The sequence below is a fragment of the Perissodus microlepis genome, chromosome 6 (assembly GCF_051167445.1).
Source record: "Perissodus microlepis isolate ML-2025 ecotype Zambia chromosome 6, ASM5116744v1, whole genome shotgun sequence".
NCBI classification, from domain to species: domain Eukaryota; kingdom Metazoa; phylum Chordata; class Actinopteri; order Cichliformes; family Cichlidae; genus Perissodus; species Perissodus microlepis.
Genome location: NC_140466.1, coordinates 22,201,477 through 22,218,761, shown reverse-complemented (window position 1 = coordinate 22,218,761; position 17,285 = coordinate 22,201,477). Strand labels below are relative to the sequence as shown.

The window sequence follows — 17,285 nt, the reverse complement described above, 5'->3', positions numbered from 1 at the left end:
AGTGTTTTCTTTTGCGTGGAAACCAGGTCCAAATGGCTCTTTCGGTGTTAAAGGTTGCTGACCCCTGACCTGGGGTCTATGTGGGCACGTGCCTCATCTGTTCCTTGAAGCTCTGCATGAGGAACAAAAAAAGTGGGTGTTGAAGTACCTGCAGCAGTCCTTGGAAAAACATTTTCCCGTGATTCCATGATTGCATTTTACTACCTGTCAGCAATTTCTGCAGTACTGTGCTGCAGCTGTCTTCCCTCCAGCTAAACGCATAAGGAAAGGTTGCTTTAATACGAAGTCTCCTTGTTTGTGTGCTGCATTTTGGATGAAGATCTGGTGTTTAGTTTAACCGCTCATCAGTGTCAGAGTATTAGTTTAATTTCTGAAATGGTCTGAGGCGCTCTGATTAGTGCTGATTTGGAAAGTGTCATTGGACTGCACACGGCAGCGCTTTATCATCCTCTTCCCTCCTTTCCTTCACCTCTCCCTCTGTGTTGATAGTGTAATTTGCCATCATACCCCCCCACCAGATGTGTTCTGCATCTGTCCCACTGTTGTCGCAATTTACCAGTGTCCTCCAGGGCTGGTCAGCTGCTCATGTTGAATGGATGGCTGGATGGGAGCAGCTGGATTGGCAGTAGAGATTACAGCATCCTGCCAGTCCCTCAATAAAGCTGCCATGCTGTTTCTTGAACTAGTTAAAGTACGGCTGCTGTAAATAGACTAAGTTGTTGGATGGCAATCACAGCTTTATGAAGATAGATGAGGATGATTTGGAGCTCTTCCGCAGCATGGCTCAAAGCTTAATTTTCAGATTTTTAGAGCTTTTATTGAAATGAGTCCCAGGATGAATTATTGTGCGCTCCAAAAGTTTGTGCTGTTTTTAGTTTGACACACTAGAAGCTGTCAAACTAAAATCTTTTATAGGATGCATGCCATCTAGTTTCCTTTTTAATATTTGCAAATGTTAACAAAGGAGGATTGGATGCATTATAGCATTAGAAAGGGAAAAAGGGCTCTGCAAACAGAGTAAGTACATAAGAACATGTAGTTGAAATATTGCTTGGATTTTTTGATCTACAGTGTTAAACTGTAGTTTCAGTCCACTTGATTTAGATCAGTTTGTGGCACTAGTAACTACAAAAACATCCTCTTCACTTTAAGCAGTGAAAATAAAAATACAATTTTACTGACTGCTTTACTTTGAACACTGAAGTACCACTAATGGAACTAAAGCAGAACCATAAGCTCTATTGGAAAAAAATAAATAAATGTTGGCTTTAATGAAAAAGGTTTCTTTTTTAAATACAGGCAGAACATTTTTTTCAGTGGTCACTAAAATTCAACCTTGCAAAAGTCACCGGATAGATCTCAGATTTTCAAGCCTGTCCACCTCATGAACTGTTTGCCCTCCCTCATTGCTGCTTTCAGCTACATTTATTCACTTCAACTACTCATTATTCATTAATCTGTTGAATTCTTTTAAAAATAATTTCAAAGAAATCTTTGATCTTTAAAATGTCAGTACTGACAGTTTCCCTGTGTCCAAGATAATGCCTTCAGCATACTCAATTTGTCCGCTGAAGATATCCACCACACCGAAACCTGTTAAAATCGCCTTGTTTGGCTTTCATTTTGCAGTGCTCTAGTGGTAAATGCAAACATCGTAGGTTTTTGACTAGTTAGTCTTATTACCCAAACGGCTTTGTTTTCAGATGTGGCTGATCTTGAGCGTTCATCTGGTTTAATGTACAAAAAAAACCCCACAAGATGTCCTGTTCTTTTACTCACTTCTGCTCGTCTATTGTAAAGGTTACAGTAGCTGTGGTCACATATCTCAAACCTGGCAACATCAGACAGGGAAGGTCATGCTGTGGGCTTAAAATCCTTGCCTGGGCTGTGTGAATACCACCTACTTATGTCAGCCTGCTTAGCCTCTCCCTCTTTCTCACACTCACACACAATTCTTGTGCCTTTCTGCCTCTCAGAGGAGAAGCTGGCAGTGAAACAGTAAGCTCATTCAGAGTCTAAAATACAGAGCAGGTCTGAGTGGAAAAAGAGCATCACAGTCTGTGAATGTTCAGCAGGGTGGACTTGAAAGCCGTAGTCAACAGATACAAAGCGACTTATTGGCTCATGTATGTCTCCCTAACAGCCTATTAGATGATTTTTAGTTTAATTCTAAAAGAATCCAGCGACTTTAAAGGCTCTGTGAAAGCCCTTTAAGGAGATGTGTGAGATCGTGCTTTTACATCAGCTGTGTCAAATGCTGAAAAATGCGAGTCACCTAACCGAAGGTTGCTAAGCGACCAGAAGAAACTCCTACGAGCCTTCTTTTGCGTCTAGCAGTGCCGTGCATAAAAATATGACCTTGATAATTCCTCCTGCACTTAATATCCCTGTAATTAGAAAAAAAAGTGTGCAGAACGCCTCAGGTGCAGTTGTTCCTTTCAGCTTAGACTTTGTTACTCAGCATGCGGAATAATTCATTCACAAACAATACGAGCGAAAAAACCCCCGCCGCATGCTAGCCTGTAGCGGTCAGAGCTGAATGAAGCGTGCCTGTTAAGTGCTTTAACAGCAGCTGGAATAAACGAGAGCAGCTGTAATCAGCGGAAACTGGAGCCCGAGGAGAAATGAAAAATGATGGGATGGTTATCTCCATCATTTCAGCTGTTACAGAATCACTCAAATGAGAAAACTGCTCCATTTTGTGTCTGTCTCAGAAATATCATTGGAGTATTTCCAACTATCTGTGATTGCTTAATGATGTGGGTTTATTTCATTGCTATGATAATGATCTTGTTATGATTACAGTAGATGGTTTTAAAGAGGTATTTGGAGCAAACGTTTCTGTAATATTTAATAATGGACTGTAATACATGGTGATCATGCACAGCCAAGTATGTGATGGCCTGCCTCTCGAACACTGTATGCTTCAGTCGCAGCATTTTGCCGAGAGCTTAAGGGGCTGAATGCAGTATTAATTAGACCTGTGCAATATTACAGTCCAGTGCTCAACTTAGGTTAAAAGTGAACCTGAAGTGCTTTTCCTTGTTGTCTCTCATATATCCAGGTAAGTCCGTAAGTGCTTGGACAGTGCCACAGGTTTTGTAATTATGCATGTGTACACCTCCACAGTGGATCACACAAACAGTAGCTGTAGGCAGCTGCAGCGAAAGCCTTTCAGAGCATCTCAAAGGAGAAAAAGCAGCATTACAATGAGGAGTGATCCTTTGGAGAAAGTAAACATGATTTATTGAAATGCAGAGTTTGACTAATAAGCTTAGCAGGATTATTTAGCAGAGTTGACTCCAATGAAGATAGGAAGTAGGACAGGACCTCAGCAATGTCCTGTGGTAAATAATACCCCCACCCCAGTTTCTAGACACTTTTTCGTCATTGGTTCACAGAAAGCAGTCAACAAAAAGACTGGACCAGAGTGATGATGACTGAATTGAATTTGACACCGTGGGAAAATAAAAGTGATGTAAAGAACAGACCAACAGCTGAAACACCCAAGAATGCAGGCAGACGAGTGAATCCAGATCTTACTTATTGAACTTCATCTTTAAGCTTGAGTTGCTGATGTCCATGGGTCCTAGACTTGAATCAGCCATAGACTGCACAGATTTTTATCCAAATTTGTTAAAAACTGTCCAGAAATGTTAGTTTGCCCAATTACATTTGAGACTCACTCAGTCTAAAAGTCTGTTGTTGATTGATTAAAAAACCACTTTGGGGATTTTACAGCGGCAGAATTACAAAAAACTGTATTATTGCCCAAATTCTTACTGACCAAGTGACTTCTTCAGAGACTGAGGAAGTCACTTGGATGAGTGGCGATATGTTTCTCCCACTGGAAACGCTACATCCAGATGAACAGAGTCAACTTTTTTGCGTGGACTTTGATGTTTGCAGATGACGTTTCTTTCTATGGTGAGATTAGTGATCAGGTGGAAGAGAGCCTGGAGAGGTAGAGGTATGCACTGGAGAGACAAATGAAAGTCAGTAGAAGCAAAAATAATAGATGTGTGTCAGTGAGAGGGAAACAGGTGTAATAGTTAAGATGCAAGGAGTAGATATATTGAAGCGGGATGAGATTAAATGTGTGGGTTCAGCCATCCAAAGCAACAGATGAAGAAGAAGAAGAGTGTGCATGCAGGGTCGAGCGGTTGGAGACAAATGTCAGACGTGATTTGTGACAGAAGGCTGGCAGCAGGAATGAAAAAGAAGGTTTTCAAGATGGTAGTGAGACCTGGTATTTATATTCCTATGTATGTATGGTTTGAAAATGGTGGCACTGACAAAGAAGTTGAGAGGAGGTTGACCTGAAGGTCCTGAGGTTTTCACTGGGAGTGACCAGAAATGGACAAGACAAGTAATGACTTTAACAAAGGAACAGCTCAGGTTAAACAGTTTGGAGACAAAGTTACAGAATCAAGGCTGAGATGGTTTGGACAGGTGCAGATGAGGGATGGTGGATATACTGAACAAAGGATTTTGAAGATGTAGAGGCAGAAGAAGGAAACAGGACTGGCTTTGTCATGTTATGTTAAGCAATCCGAACAAGAAATGAAGTATGTTTTGTTTTTGCATTTTGAGTCGTAATGAACCTCCTAACACTCGAACTCTTCCACGGCATGCATTTTTAATTTCTCTTTGATATGTGGCCATATTGGGGCCCGATTAATGTAAAAACAAAGAATTACCAGATTTTTTGTTTCTAAGAAAAATGAGAGCCACATATGAGGATATTCATTTAAAATTTCGATAGAACAGTGGCAATATAATGTCCTCGTAAGTGCATATCAGGCCCTTGTAGAGCAAAATTTAGTGTTTTTGTCTAAATAACCCAAAATGTGATGTCCACATATGTGGACGCCAGGTCCTAGGAGGTTAAGGCAGAAGTAAATCTTCTCCTGACCTCATATAATCCCATGTAGGATAGAGCATTCATCCATTAATCTGAAACACTATAGTGTTGAGAATGTGTCAGAAAAGTACTACTATTATGGTAAATTTGTGCCTGGACAGTAGTGTTTATGTTATTAGGCTGTGTTGTAGATAGATTATCTGCGTTTCGTGACTTCTTAACTGGTTTGTACTGACCCAATGTATCATTCATCCATAATCATACTTATCTTACATACTGTACAAACAGCGGGGGGAGGCAGTGATGCATTTTTAATGTCTGTGTAGGTGTTCAAAATATTCTGTCCACCCTCTGCATAGAAAAGCAAAAGAGAGCTCTGAGAGCTGCCAGGTTTTCATATCATATTCAGGACACACACGCGCGCCTGCTGCAGTAGGCCTTAACCCTGCAGGCTTGATTTATTCCTACAACCAGCTTTGATAAAGTAACATTGGTCTGTGCTGAATTCAAAACCCAGAGGCTCTGAAGGAAGCACAAAATACAGAAGAGTCCCGCTATGTGCTGTCACCATGTCTTCTTCAGAAAACAAGGCTATTTCACTGAGCAGGAAATCTCGACTGCAAAGTGAAGCTGTCAGGGCAGAAAGAGAACTCATCTCATTAGTAGCAGTGTCTCGGAGAAAGAAACATGGCAAGACTTCCAAAGGCTCCCTAATGACAAAGAATCAGAAAGGGAACAGGACACGCACAATATCTAGGAGGATGGAATATTTGAATAATAATAAAGAAGTTGGGCATCTGCTGTGAAGATGAAAAATCAAAGTCGAAGGTAGTTTTGATTTTTATAAACAAACACATTTTTGAATTGTTGAAGTATCGGTGCGACGTGTGTCTGAAGGCAGTCGAGAAATAATTGATCAAACTCTGGAGGAATGGGTGTCATTTAAACAGGCAAATTGTTTGAATGACAGAAAACACGCTGGTGCTGTTTCCAAGCACTTTTATGTCATAAAAAAGGCATGCACATACTGTGCTGTAGAGATCTTTTCTTTTTTTTAATTTCAGGGAATTTGTTCATTAACAAGAACAATAACATGAAGTTCTGCAATGGTACGTACTTACATAGCCCATTTAATTGGACTGAATGTCTGCAGTTGGATTTATCAGGGCTGTAATGCACAAAAGAGTTGTGGTAATCCAACCTTAGAACAAATCAGTGCATGTGTGTGTAGACACTGCTTCAGGTTTCCTGTAGTGAGATGAAGATGAAGTGGCTTCTAACAAGAAATCGTTCCGCATGATATATAATCAAGACTAGTGCATTCGATTTCAGTTAGGGCAGGATTTATGGGCAGAGGGCTTTTCATGTCTGCCATTAGATGTAGGAGACTGACATGAGTGTCCTTGAGTTTGGGTGAAATTATTTCATGAGGGCAGGAGAAGGGAATCAGGAAGGATGATGCAACCGGTCTTTCAGTAGACACATCTCTCCTCTCATTATGTTGAGACTGACACGAAAGGTTGGACTAACAATTGTGCAATAAGATGAATGGTGTGGTCAAGTGTAAGGTACTTGAAGAATCCATCAAGGGTAGGTATTTGTCAGTGTGTGTCGGGGGCTGTTTTTCATCAGAAAACCTTATATTGAGACAATGTTGTCTCGGATGTTTTCAGGTTGTTATGTCTAAAAACAGGTGTCCTAGCAAAAAAGTCAAAATGTTTCGGAAAGACACTGATGTAGCCGCTCTGGCTTCACCTGCTGGTTTGTGAATTGCAATTTTGAAGGCTTGGAACAAGTGACTGAGACCATAAACACATCAAGAAGAAGTTTACTTAGGGCTCCAAATAAAAACTTAAGCCATCCATCCATCCATCTTGGGGGATGAAGCTTATCCCTGCTGCCGTAGAGGTACACCCTGGACAGATTCCCAGTCTGTCGCAGAGCTAACACACAGAAACAGACAACACAGTCACACCCATAGACAATTTAGAGTCACTCATTAAATTAACCCCACTAACTTTGTGTCTTTGGTCTTAGAGGAAGCCAGAGAAACTCCACATAGGCACAGGGATAACTAAGGGATTCTAGCGCCACACAAAAAGGCCCCACGTGGTGGTTTTGAACCCTGGATTTTCTTGAAGTGAGGCAACAAAAGTGAGATTTTCCATCTGCTTTTTGGGTATTGGGAAAGGAAAGTGGATTACATTTAGATTTACACATCTCTTTAAATGTTTTTAATGCAATCTCCAAAAGTTTTGCAAGTTGTCCAAGTTTTAGGATATGCATGAACACAATCACATGACTTCAGCCCCATGTGTTCACCACGATGACTTTAAATGTCTGTAGTTGCTTTTAGTCACATTCTCACAGTTTATGTTGTACAGTACAATGTGGCAATTTTAAAAGCTGCAGTTATGATCTGCTAAACACCCCCATCATAGAAATGCCTCTGATGGGGCTGAAAAAGCTGAGGTATGCCAAATTAAACACGATCTGAACTGAAAATCAGTGGCAACAGGTCTTATGGATTGATGAATCCATATTTAAAACAGCCATCTGTAAAGCACAGTTGTCAGTACCAGATGTACTAGTTTAATTTAATTGTTTTACATTTTAATTGATGGCTAGTGCTGGAAAATTGTTGTGTCCCACATTTTATTCAGCCATCTGCCACCAGAGGGAACAGCAGCCCTGACATCGCTGGAGAAAAAGCCTGATCCTGTCAAGTATTGTGGTTCTTTTTGTTAGTTTTTTTTGAAGGTGAAAGTATGAGATTCTCGATACAAGTGGCAGAAATTAGCTTCCTCCTGTAGATGAGTGGAGCCTCCTCCATATTGAAAGGAGCCAGCTGAGGTGGTAGCCTCTTGGGTCGAGGTGTTGTGACTGAGCACATCCTGGGGAGATTGCATCTCTCGGCTGGCCTGGGAACGCCTTGGTGTTTCCCCCTGTTGAGCTGTAGGAGTTGGTTGGAGAGAGGGAGGTCCGGGCTTCTCTGCTTAGGCTGTTGCCTGCGTGACCCAGAGGAAGAAATGGATCGATGGGTGATTATTATTTTGTTGTCATTTTAGCTTTCAACTTTTATAGAGATAGTTGTCACGAATTGTTGAACAATTTTCATTATTCAGTTGAAATTTATCAGTTTTTTGGGTGTTAATTTGTTATATTTTAATAATATCGGAACTTTTTTTTCAGTTTTGTTGTAACGCATTTTCATATCATATTTAACACTTTTATTTGAAGTGTTTTTTATTTCCTCCTCCTCCTTCTCTGTCTGTTATATAAATGCAAGGTTCACAGTGGAAGGTGGCACACAGCTAAACAGCATTTAAAGTACGACTCATTATTGAAGAACTGTTTAGATCTGAAGAATGCCTTTAGACTGTTTTAGAGATGGCACGATACCACTTTTTTATGTCCGATACCGATATCATAAATTTGGATATCGGCCGATACCGATATGAATCCGATATAGTGTGTTTTTTAATCAATAAAACTGTTTTTTTAATATCTTGCTGCATTTTGTATAAGTTCATACACAAGTTTTAAAAAACAAGAGACTGAAGCTATTCTGTTATACCTGTATGCAAAAAATACACTGCACCCAAAATATTTCATAGTTCAGCAGCACAGATCAATCTAATAAACTTAAACCTACTCCATCCTCCCTATTCTGGTATTTTAAAGAGTAAGCAACCTAACTAATAGGGCTCTAAAACTCCCAGCAAAAAAAAAAGAAAAGAAAAAGAGAACCACCCTCCACCTCATGATGCTTAATCGATGTAATCAACTTTAATTTGATGCAGTGTGAAAAAAAATGCACAGAAATCAATTATTTTTCTACAATATTTAAATAGATTCAGCATCTTTCTTCAACAGAACTGCAGACTGCACAGATGGTATCTTCCCAAAGGAAAAAGTACTATAGCTTACTAGGGTATATTAGACTTAATAGTTACTATATACAGTAATGGACTTCTATGTATTTTACATCAGATTAAAACTTTGGGTGTAAGATTCAGATAATTATTTATTAAAAGCTCGACATTTTAAATGAGAATAAGAAAGAAAAGTATGTCTTTGTGCCCCCTTTTCCCTGTTCATGCCCTATCGGCCCCCCTAGCTAAACTTTGCTAGATCCGCCCCTGCACAGTTACCAGCGTCAGCTACGTAGAAAAGGATCCTGGTGTAGAAAGTAATATTAAATACATTCTAACAACAGATTATCAAGCTTAAACGTGCTGCTGTTGTTCAGCTGCTGGTTTCCTCTTTCTGGCGCGAAGTGGGCAATAAACAAACAAGAGAGAAAAGCCGATCAGCTGATCATTGATCAGTTTCAGGATTGAAGTAGCAACAGGAGAGGGAGGGAGAGAGAGGCAGTCGCTCCATATATCGGTTGTTAAGCTTAACGCTGAAATGCTTTACAAACATTCAGAGATGAACTTACACACTTGCTTTACTTCTCTCTGGGATAACTTTCTCGGAGATGAAATGCCGGTTTGGTAGCGAGGCTACAAATGCTCAACCAGACCACCGACAGGTCTCGCGCCACAGCCGCTCTATCACCTGATGCATACTGCTCCGATGTGCTACAGTTATGAGCCAAGTTACGCCATGTCGCAAGTTTTGTGAGGTGCTTTTTGATATTTAATGGATCGGATTATATTTTTTATTTCTCTCCGATATCCGATCCAGTAATTTAGGTCAGTATCGGACCGATACCGATACGTAATATCGGATCGGTCCATCTCTAGACTGTTTAGACTGTTTTTGACAGTTTGACATTAAATGGGCATCAAATTTAACTTGACATATGAGTGTTTTTGCAGTATAGTAACAGCATACATGGATAGAAAAACATGCAATGCAACACTATCAGTCATGGATTGGCCTCCCCAGAGCCTGGACCTCAACTTTACTGTGGGATCATTTTGACAGAGATCAGAAGAAAAGGCTTTGAATGTCCTTCAAGAAGCCTGGAGAACTATTCCTGAAGACTACTTAAATAAATTAGAAGAAATCTGCTTAAGAGAGTTCAGGCTATGTTGAATCACTAAGGTGGTCATACCAGATAATGACTTTCAAGCTTGTTAGAATTGTACAAACTGTTTTTGCCTTATATAGTGTACTTCCATGTGTGTTTGTTGCACCTGTTTCCCCTTTTTCTAACTAAATAAAGAAATGGTGGACGACTCTGGACTTTTACACAGTACTGTATATGTTAAAATGTTTGTCTCCCTTGCAAAACATTTCTTAATTCTTTGATCTGCAAATGATCAAAAATGACTTCATGGAACCAATTTTAATCATCTGTTTAAAATCCCAAATAGAAAACCTGCTACTGCTTAATTAATTAAGCAGTAGCAAATATAGCTTAATTGCTATATTTGCGGTTCACAGGGTATTTGATTAAATAAGCAGTTTTGAAGACATCTACTACTCATTCATACCATCATTAATGTAGATTGGTTGTCTTCTCCCACATTTTTGTTTAACTTGCACTTCCGCTTTCTGAAAGATTGGATGCAGAGATACAAAACCTCATCATTGCGAGCATGCTTTTCAGGACATATCTATTCTGTTTCTAAAGACACCCGAATTTTTGTTGACCTTTCCCATGTAATGAATTCGTTCTTTCATGCATCTGAAATGCTGCAGATTGTCACCTTGCTTTTGTATCTCAGGATTACTCAGCCATCTGGGGTTTGTAATGGGAATTGAGATTTCCAGAGAGCTGGTCCACCCGCAGTAAAATATTTATTTTCTCCCAATTGATCGGAGGCAGCAAAGACCAGGATTAGCGGTTTCTTGGGAAACCAGGTTTTCTGTGAAAAAGCAGCACATTTTAGCCTGCAACTCTTTTATCATCCCCTTTCTCACAGCCTTTCATCCTCGTCCGTCTCACATCTCCTCTCATGTCGCCACGCTCTTCATGCTGCCTACCTCACTGTGTGCTTCTGTGTAATGCATACAAATGTGTGACACTATGACATGATAACACAATGTAAACCAAAAAAACCCCCAGAAAACAAACCATCAGAAACAAGAATAAAAAATCCAGGTGTCAAAACAGAACGACACGCGAGCAGCTGTCCTTTGTTAAAGGAGAGAAAGCCTCGTTGTCTTTATCCAGGCCTTTTAGTCAATCATCTCTGCTCTTAAATATTAATAAAGCATAATTTTAAATGAATGGCCACAGATGATGACAGCTGTGACAGGAGGTTGACCAGTCACTGTAATGAACATTTAGACAAAACCCTTCAGCTGAACACGTCTTATTATCCGTGTTTTTTCTAAGCTGAAGTGTTTACATTTGTTTTTGGAGTCGTTGCTTCTTAGTGCTTCATACAGTCACCAGCTGTCTGCTGTTTGGTGCCGAGCAGGTAGTGTCCAGATGGCTCTCAAATTTTCAGTTAAGTGCAAAATCAAATGCGCATGCATACATTTTTTATCTTGTGGGTGTTTGTGCGTAGTTTCAGAGATGTTGGCTGTGGAGACGTGTGCCTTTCTCTTGAATGAAATGGACGCAGATGCAACTTGCCCTGTGGTTCTTGGAAAAATCGGCGGCGGTGTTCCAGTTGCTCCAAAACAAAAGTTCCTGATTCTTGTCTTAAAACATTTGGTTTCATAATACTAATACTTGGTTGGAGCCTGTTTACCTTCACAGCTGCTTTAATTTCTTCATCAAGGGGCTGGAAACATTCCTCTGAGGTTGTGTTCCATATTAACATGTTAGCATCTCACAGTTGCTGCAGATTTGTCGGCTGCACATTGATGATGTGAATCGCCTGTTCCACCACAAACCAAATTAGATCGAAAGCTGGTGACTGTGGAGTCCAGTACAGTGAACTCATCATGTTTAAGAAACCAGTCTGAGATTAATTACTACGGCGCATTATCGTGCTGGAAGCAGCTATCAGTAGATGTGTACACTGTGGTCATAAAGGGATGAACATGGTCAGCAATGACACTCGGGTAGACTGTGGCATTTAAAGGATGCTCAGTTCTTTTGACATTTCCATTGAAAGTTTAAAAAAAAAAATAGGACCAGTTGGATGAATGTTGTAAATTGTTTTTATTTGTGAAATTTGGACAAATCTTAGCAGACTGTTTTCCCACTGTTTGCAGTCTTTTTGTTAAGTAAGCTAACCATCAGCTTACCAATGTCAGAGAAACTTTCATCTTCTCACTAAACTCTCAGCTGTTTTTTTTGGTATTACAAGGTCTCAATTATTTCTCAAAGTTATAGAAAATAGAAGTGTGAAAATAAGATGTATGCTGTGTCGTTGACTATGAAGATCACTGAAAAGTGCATGAAAGGACAAAATTCTATGTCACCATTGGCTAACGTTCACCTGGAATAGCCTGAAAAGATGGCATTTCTTCTTTTCCAGGTAAACACCCAGGCATGTTTATCACCTTGAGGTATTTTTTCGGAGGTGTGAGAGTGAGGTGTTGTGAATATGTCAGCGTGTGTAAAAAATTGGGATTGACAACAGGAAGCAGCTACATCCCATTTCCCTCCTCTCCTTAAACCTCCTGTGCTTTCTTCTTCCACATGACTGCAGCTTTCTGTTTGCTGTCTGATCTTTTAGCTTCTGCAGTGTGTTATTTTATTTTTTTTCTCACAGTCGTTGTGGCCCTTCCTTCCTCTTCAGCTTCAGCTCCCTATTTCTCGTCTCCTTGTCTGTCTTTTTTATTGGATTTAGATCTTACAAAAAACTGACAGAAATATTTATTTTTCCTTTTCTTCCTTTCTGACCATCCTTTGCCATCAATCGTGTTCTTTTGTTCTCTCGCCTGATTTCCTTCCTTCTTCGTTAGCATAAGACCGAGTAAAGCGTCTGTTAGGCTGTCAGGCAGCATTGGGGAAGGATGGGAAAAGTGTTCCTGTGTGGCGTCCATCACGGGGTTGGTGTATCCATCTCCTGATACAGCTGAATAATTAATGAAGACAAATTAAAGATGCATGAAAATTTAGATCCTGAATCACATGCGCCCTAATTTTGAGTGCATACTAACCAAGCTCAATAATGTCTATTCCAGGATTTTCTCAAATGGATATTTGCTACTTTTCTGGAGGCTGAACTTAAAGCAATACTCAGTCGTTGTGTCCTCTGTTTATTTAACCGAATAATGAGAACAAAACGTCAGCTTCAGGTTTTCTAATGAGACATCTCATTATGTACAGATCTAATTATTAAATCAAAGTAAATAGTTCTTGAAGTCATTAAACATAATGAGATGCATGTTTAGTGTAGGATGATTTAATGATATAATCTGCAGAAGCTGTTTGCTTATTTACGTCATTATGACTTTAGGACTCCTCCAACCATCATTTACCATATGGTTTTTGAAGAGGGCAGTAGTCACCAGCCTTAAGAACTACAATCATTCACTAAAATGGTTAATTTGACTGGAGACTGTTCTGTGTAAACCTTATTATCTATGAAAGCTCATCTAGATTGCACAAAGAGGAGAGGAAACTACTCTTATCACTGGTTGTTCTGTTATTGTTTATCCCTTCTTTTCCTTGAGGCGGAACAATTTTATTTGTAAAGTGGATTTTACACAGAAAGACAATTAAGACCAGTCGTGAGCTATACCATCCATCCATTCTCTTCCACTTATCCTTTTTCAGAGTCGCTGGGGGGCTGGAGCACTGGCGAGGGGCAGGGTACACTCTAGACAGGTCGCCAGTCTGTTGCAGGGCTAACACATAGACACAGACAACCATTCGCACTCACACCTATGGGCAATTTAGAGTTACCGATTAACCTATCCCCATTAACTGCATGTCTTTGGACTGTGGGAGGAAGCCAGACTGCCCAGAGAGAACATGCAAACTCCACACAGAAAGGCACCGGCCTGATGGTGAAATTGAACTCAGGACCTTCTTGCCATGAGGCAACAGTGCTAACCACCGTGTAGCACACACGTGTGATATACGTCACACTAAAATTCACAAAATCTCTGTCAGTCCTAAATGATCAGGAGTTGAATCCAAACTTGACATACAGAATTCAGAATTCGTAGTCATCATGTGGGTCATGTACCCTTCAACTAGCATACAGAGTTGTTGGGGTGAAGGGAGAAAGACAGGAAAAAGACAAGCTGTGGAAACATAACATTAAAATTTGGATTTAAATTAGTGCCGTCAGCATTAATCTTGTTAAAATGACGTTAATGCCATAACCGCATTAACGCGGATTGTCCCTAACTCGTTAACGAGCTAACTGCGCTAACGTGTTGAGGCCGCGTTAACTCGCTAACGGAGATTTGCCGCGTTAATGCAGTTATGGCGTTAACGTCATTTTAATGAGATTAACGGTGACAGCACTCATTTAAATATATCTAAAGACTTAAAGTCCTCTGGAGAATGTTGTTCTCTGCTGAACAGTTTTTATCTTCATGTTGGCTAAAACCAGATCCTCACATCTGTCTGTATGTTCAGTTTGTCCCCGGTCATCAAATCACCTAAATGTGTTGGGCTGGATTTTCCCCTTTTTCCTTTTGCAAAACTAAACATAATGAGATGCATCGTTGGGAATTAACAGTGTGGTGATGGTGAGATAAGACAGTTTACAACAAGACACACATGCTTCATGTTTTCTGTGTACATGAACACAAAGATTTTTATCTCGAGTAGTGTAGATAGTGTACAGTAGCAGGCCTCTTAATCAATGTACGCTCAACTTTATACAATTTGGTTAGTGAGCACTCGATAAAAATCATGCTATCTAAAGTTGTGAGCAATTACTAAGTGACTCCGAGCTCTAATCACAGTCGATCACATTTCATCGTGGAGAGAAGCCGTTTGATTCTGACATAATTTCCAGACTCGCTGATTATTTACTCACTGATGTTAAAGCACATTTATTGCTGGCCTACAGTTTGCTACCTTGACTAATTTTGGAGTCGTTTTCTTTTTATAATCTTTGCCTGAAGATAAGAAAAGTTATCTGTGCCAGGCTCGAAGCTATTTTTATCTCAGCTTGTCCCCATTTCAGGAAGTTGTGCGTGTTGTTGCTGTTTTGGATTCTGCATCGTATGATGGTTTAGCAACAGCGGATGTTTGACATTAATTTGACATGAAATAAGTGGCTTTGCTTGTTTCATGACCACAAATCCATTTAAATTGAAGTGGGACGGGTTATATGTCTCCATTCCATGTCTGCAGGAATCCTCTGAACTTTTCTTTTGCTTTCTGAAGGTCAGATGGTTTAATAAGCTCTCCTCTCTGACATTGTTTAGACAGTAAACACTGGGCTGTTTGTAAGGACACAGTCAGAGACCAATAAAGGAAAAAGACCTTGAAAGCTGTAGACATTTGGATTGATGAGCATTAAATATTATATTCACATATTTTTGTAGATTTGGAAATGAGTAAAAGACAGATTTTTAGTTTGTATCAGGCAACAAGGGAAAACTTTTCAAAAGACCAAAGGACTGTGGGTCCTAAATTGTGGAACTTGCTCTCGTCCGACTTATGTGTTCAGACCTGCTTGTTGTTTAATAGCATCTACTCAAGCTGTTATTATTTTTCAGCTAAAAAGCTAAAGCTTTGTCTCTTCTGCCCACAATAAGTTACTGTGTTTTATTATTTCAAGCACATTGCAAGAGTCCGACCGTGTCTTTTTTAAGCTAATGCAGAGACACAGAGTCACACTTACAGGATTAATCGATCAGATCAATCCTCTTCCAGAGAAATCTTGGCCACTGCGTTATCTTCAAAACTCTGCTGCACGTATTGGCAAGGACCAGAGAGGGAGGTCACATTACACCAATTGTAAGGTCTCTGCTGGTTTAAGGTTCCCAGTCACAAAGATATCGTTTAGTTATTGTGCTCCATGTTTATGGAGCAGTCTGCCTGATGACCTGGTGGCTGCTCAGACTGTTGAGATTTTTAAAAGCAAATGCAAGACTTTCCTTTTTATTGTATTTTACTTTCATTCATTTACTGATATATTTTCATTGCATTTTTTTTGTTTACCTGTTTATTCATCTGTTATTATCTTTATGCCTTTATTCAGCTCTAAGTCAGTAGGATCAGCTTCTCTCTCATCTGACTTACGGTACAGTTGAATAGTGCAGACAAATTTACCTTCTTTCTCCTTTTCCGAATCACTTTCAAATCAGTATCACAGTATGAAGGAAAGGTTAATCTGACTGTGCTTAAAAAAACAAATACAAATGGAACTACAGTGAAACCTGATCAAGTTCAAACTAACTTTGATGTAAGTAATTTAGGAACCTTGGGTTGGTGTCAAAAGTCAAATCATACCTGCAGGTTATGGCATGAAATACAAAAACACATTCATAACTAACATTGAATTAGCAGTTATGTTATTGTTTTTATGATTGGTTAAATTGCTATGAATGACCTCTTTTACTTGGATAAAGGATGGTCCAGTGTATCCTCTCCTAAAGGAGGTAATAAAGGAAGCACTAGAGCACCTTTCCTCAGTATCTAGAGCAGCTCTTATTATGGCTGCCACACAGATACTTCTGGGTCACTTCAGTCTTAGAGACATTTAGGGTCGGAAACTGTCCATCATTAGTTTTAGATAAGTTTATTGATATCCCTTGATGAGAAGCTTTTGTTCTGAAGCTTTTGCAGCTGACTAGCAAGTTGTCATTGATTTCAGTAAGCTGTCTTCTCTTCTACCGGTTCCTACTCCCCTCACACACATATGGTGCCAACAGAGGAAGCTATTACAGAAACTAGTGCAACTATAATTGAATGCAAAATGCATCTGAGACTATTAAACTGCCCTGAAATTAAGACCAAGGCTCTCTGGGTCACACCCAGACAGCCTTGGTCTTGAAAGCCTTGGTCTTGAAATGACAGGAATTTGCCCTGCTGTGTTTGCAGTGCAAGTATCCAGCTGCTCTCTCACCCTCTACTCTCTCTGCTTTTGTGGTTGTATTGTTTATTTATCTGTGTCATCAACCCTCGGTGTCTGTTTTCAGAAAAGGGCAGTACAGCTGGTGGATGCGTGAGAGAGGCTTTTGAAGGCAGAATCTGTACCCACATGCATTAATAAACTTGTGTGTGCAAAAATGTCATCAGGACATGAATGTTTCTGAATGAAGGAGGTTTAGGAGATCTCTAATTTTCCCCACAGCCCTCCAAATATCTTATTTCAAGAATCCTAGCTTCCAGCAAGAAGGAAAGGTTCACACCTCTTCCCCTTGTGCCCACAGGGAGGTCGCCCAGATTGACCAGTTCCTTCAGGAGACGGCGGCCCGTGAAGCAAACGCTAAGGTACGCTTGCAGCAGTTCATTGAGGAGCTTCTGGACCGAGCCGACCGGGCCGAAAAACAGCTGCAGATCATCAGCAGCTGTGGCACCACGCCGAACGGCAGCCTGGGACGCTGCAGCCTGCAGGCCTCGAAGGGCAACGGACGCCAGGTTAGGATT

General features: G+C 40.2%; 1 protein-coding gene across 4 annotated transcripts in view; it reads left to right on the top strand.

Annotated features, from left to right (window-relative positions):
- fbxo41 (F-box protein 41) overlaps nucleotides 1–17,285 on the top strand; it is a 67,793-nt gene that overhangs the window by 21,754 nt on the left and 28,754 nt on the right. For all 4 annotated transcript variants that reach the window (XM_084931490.1, XM_084931493.1, XM_084931491.1 and 1 more), the window contains exon 4: nucleotides 17,069–17,276. In XM_084931490.1, the coding sequence (XP_084787616.1) occupies nucleotides 17,069–17,276 (208 nt within the window). The remainder of the gene's footprint in view (nucleotides 1–17,068; nucleotides 17,277–17,285) is intronic.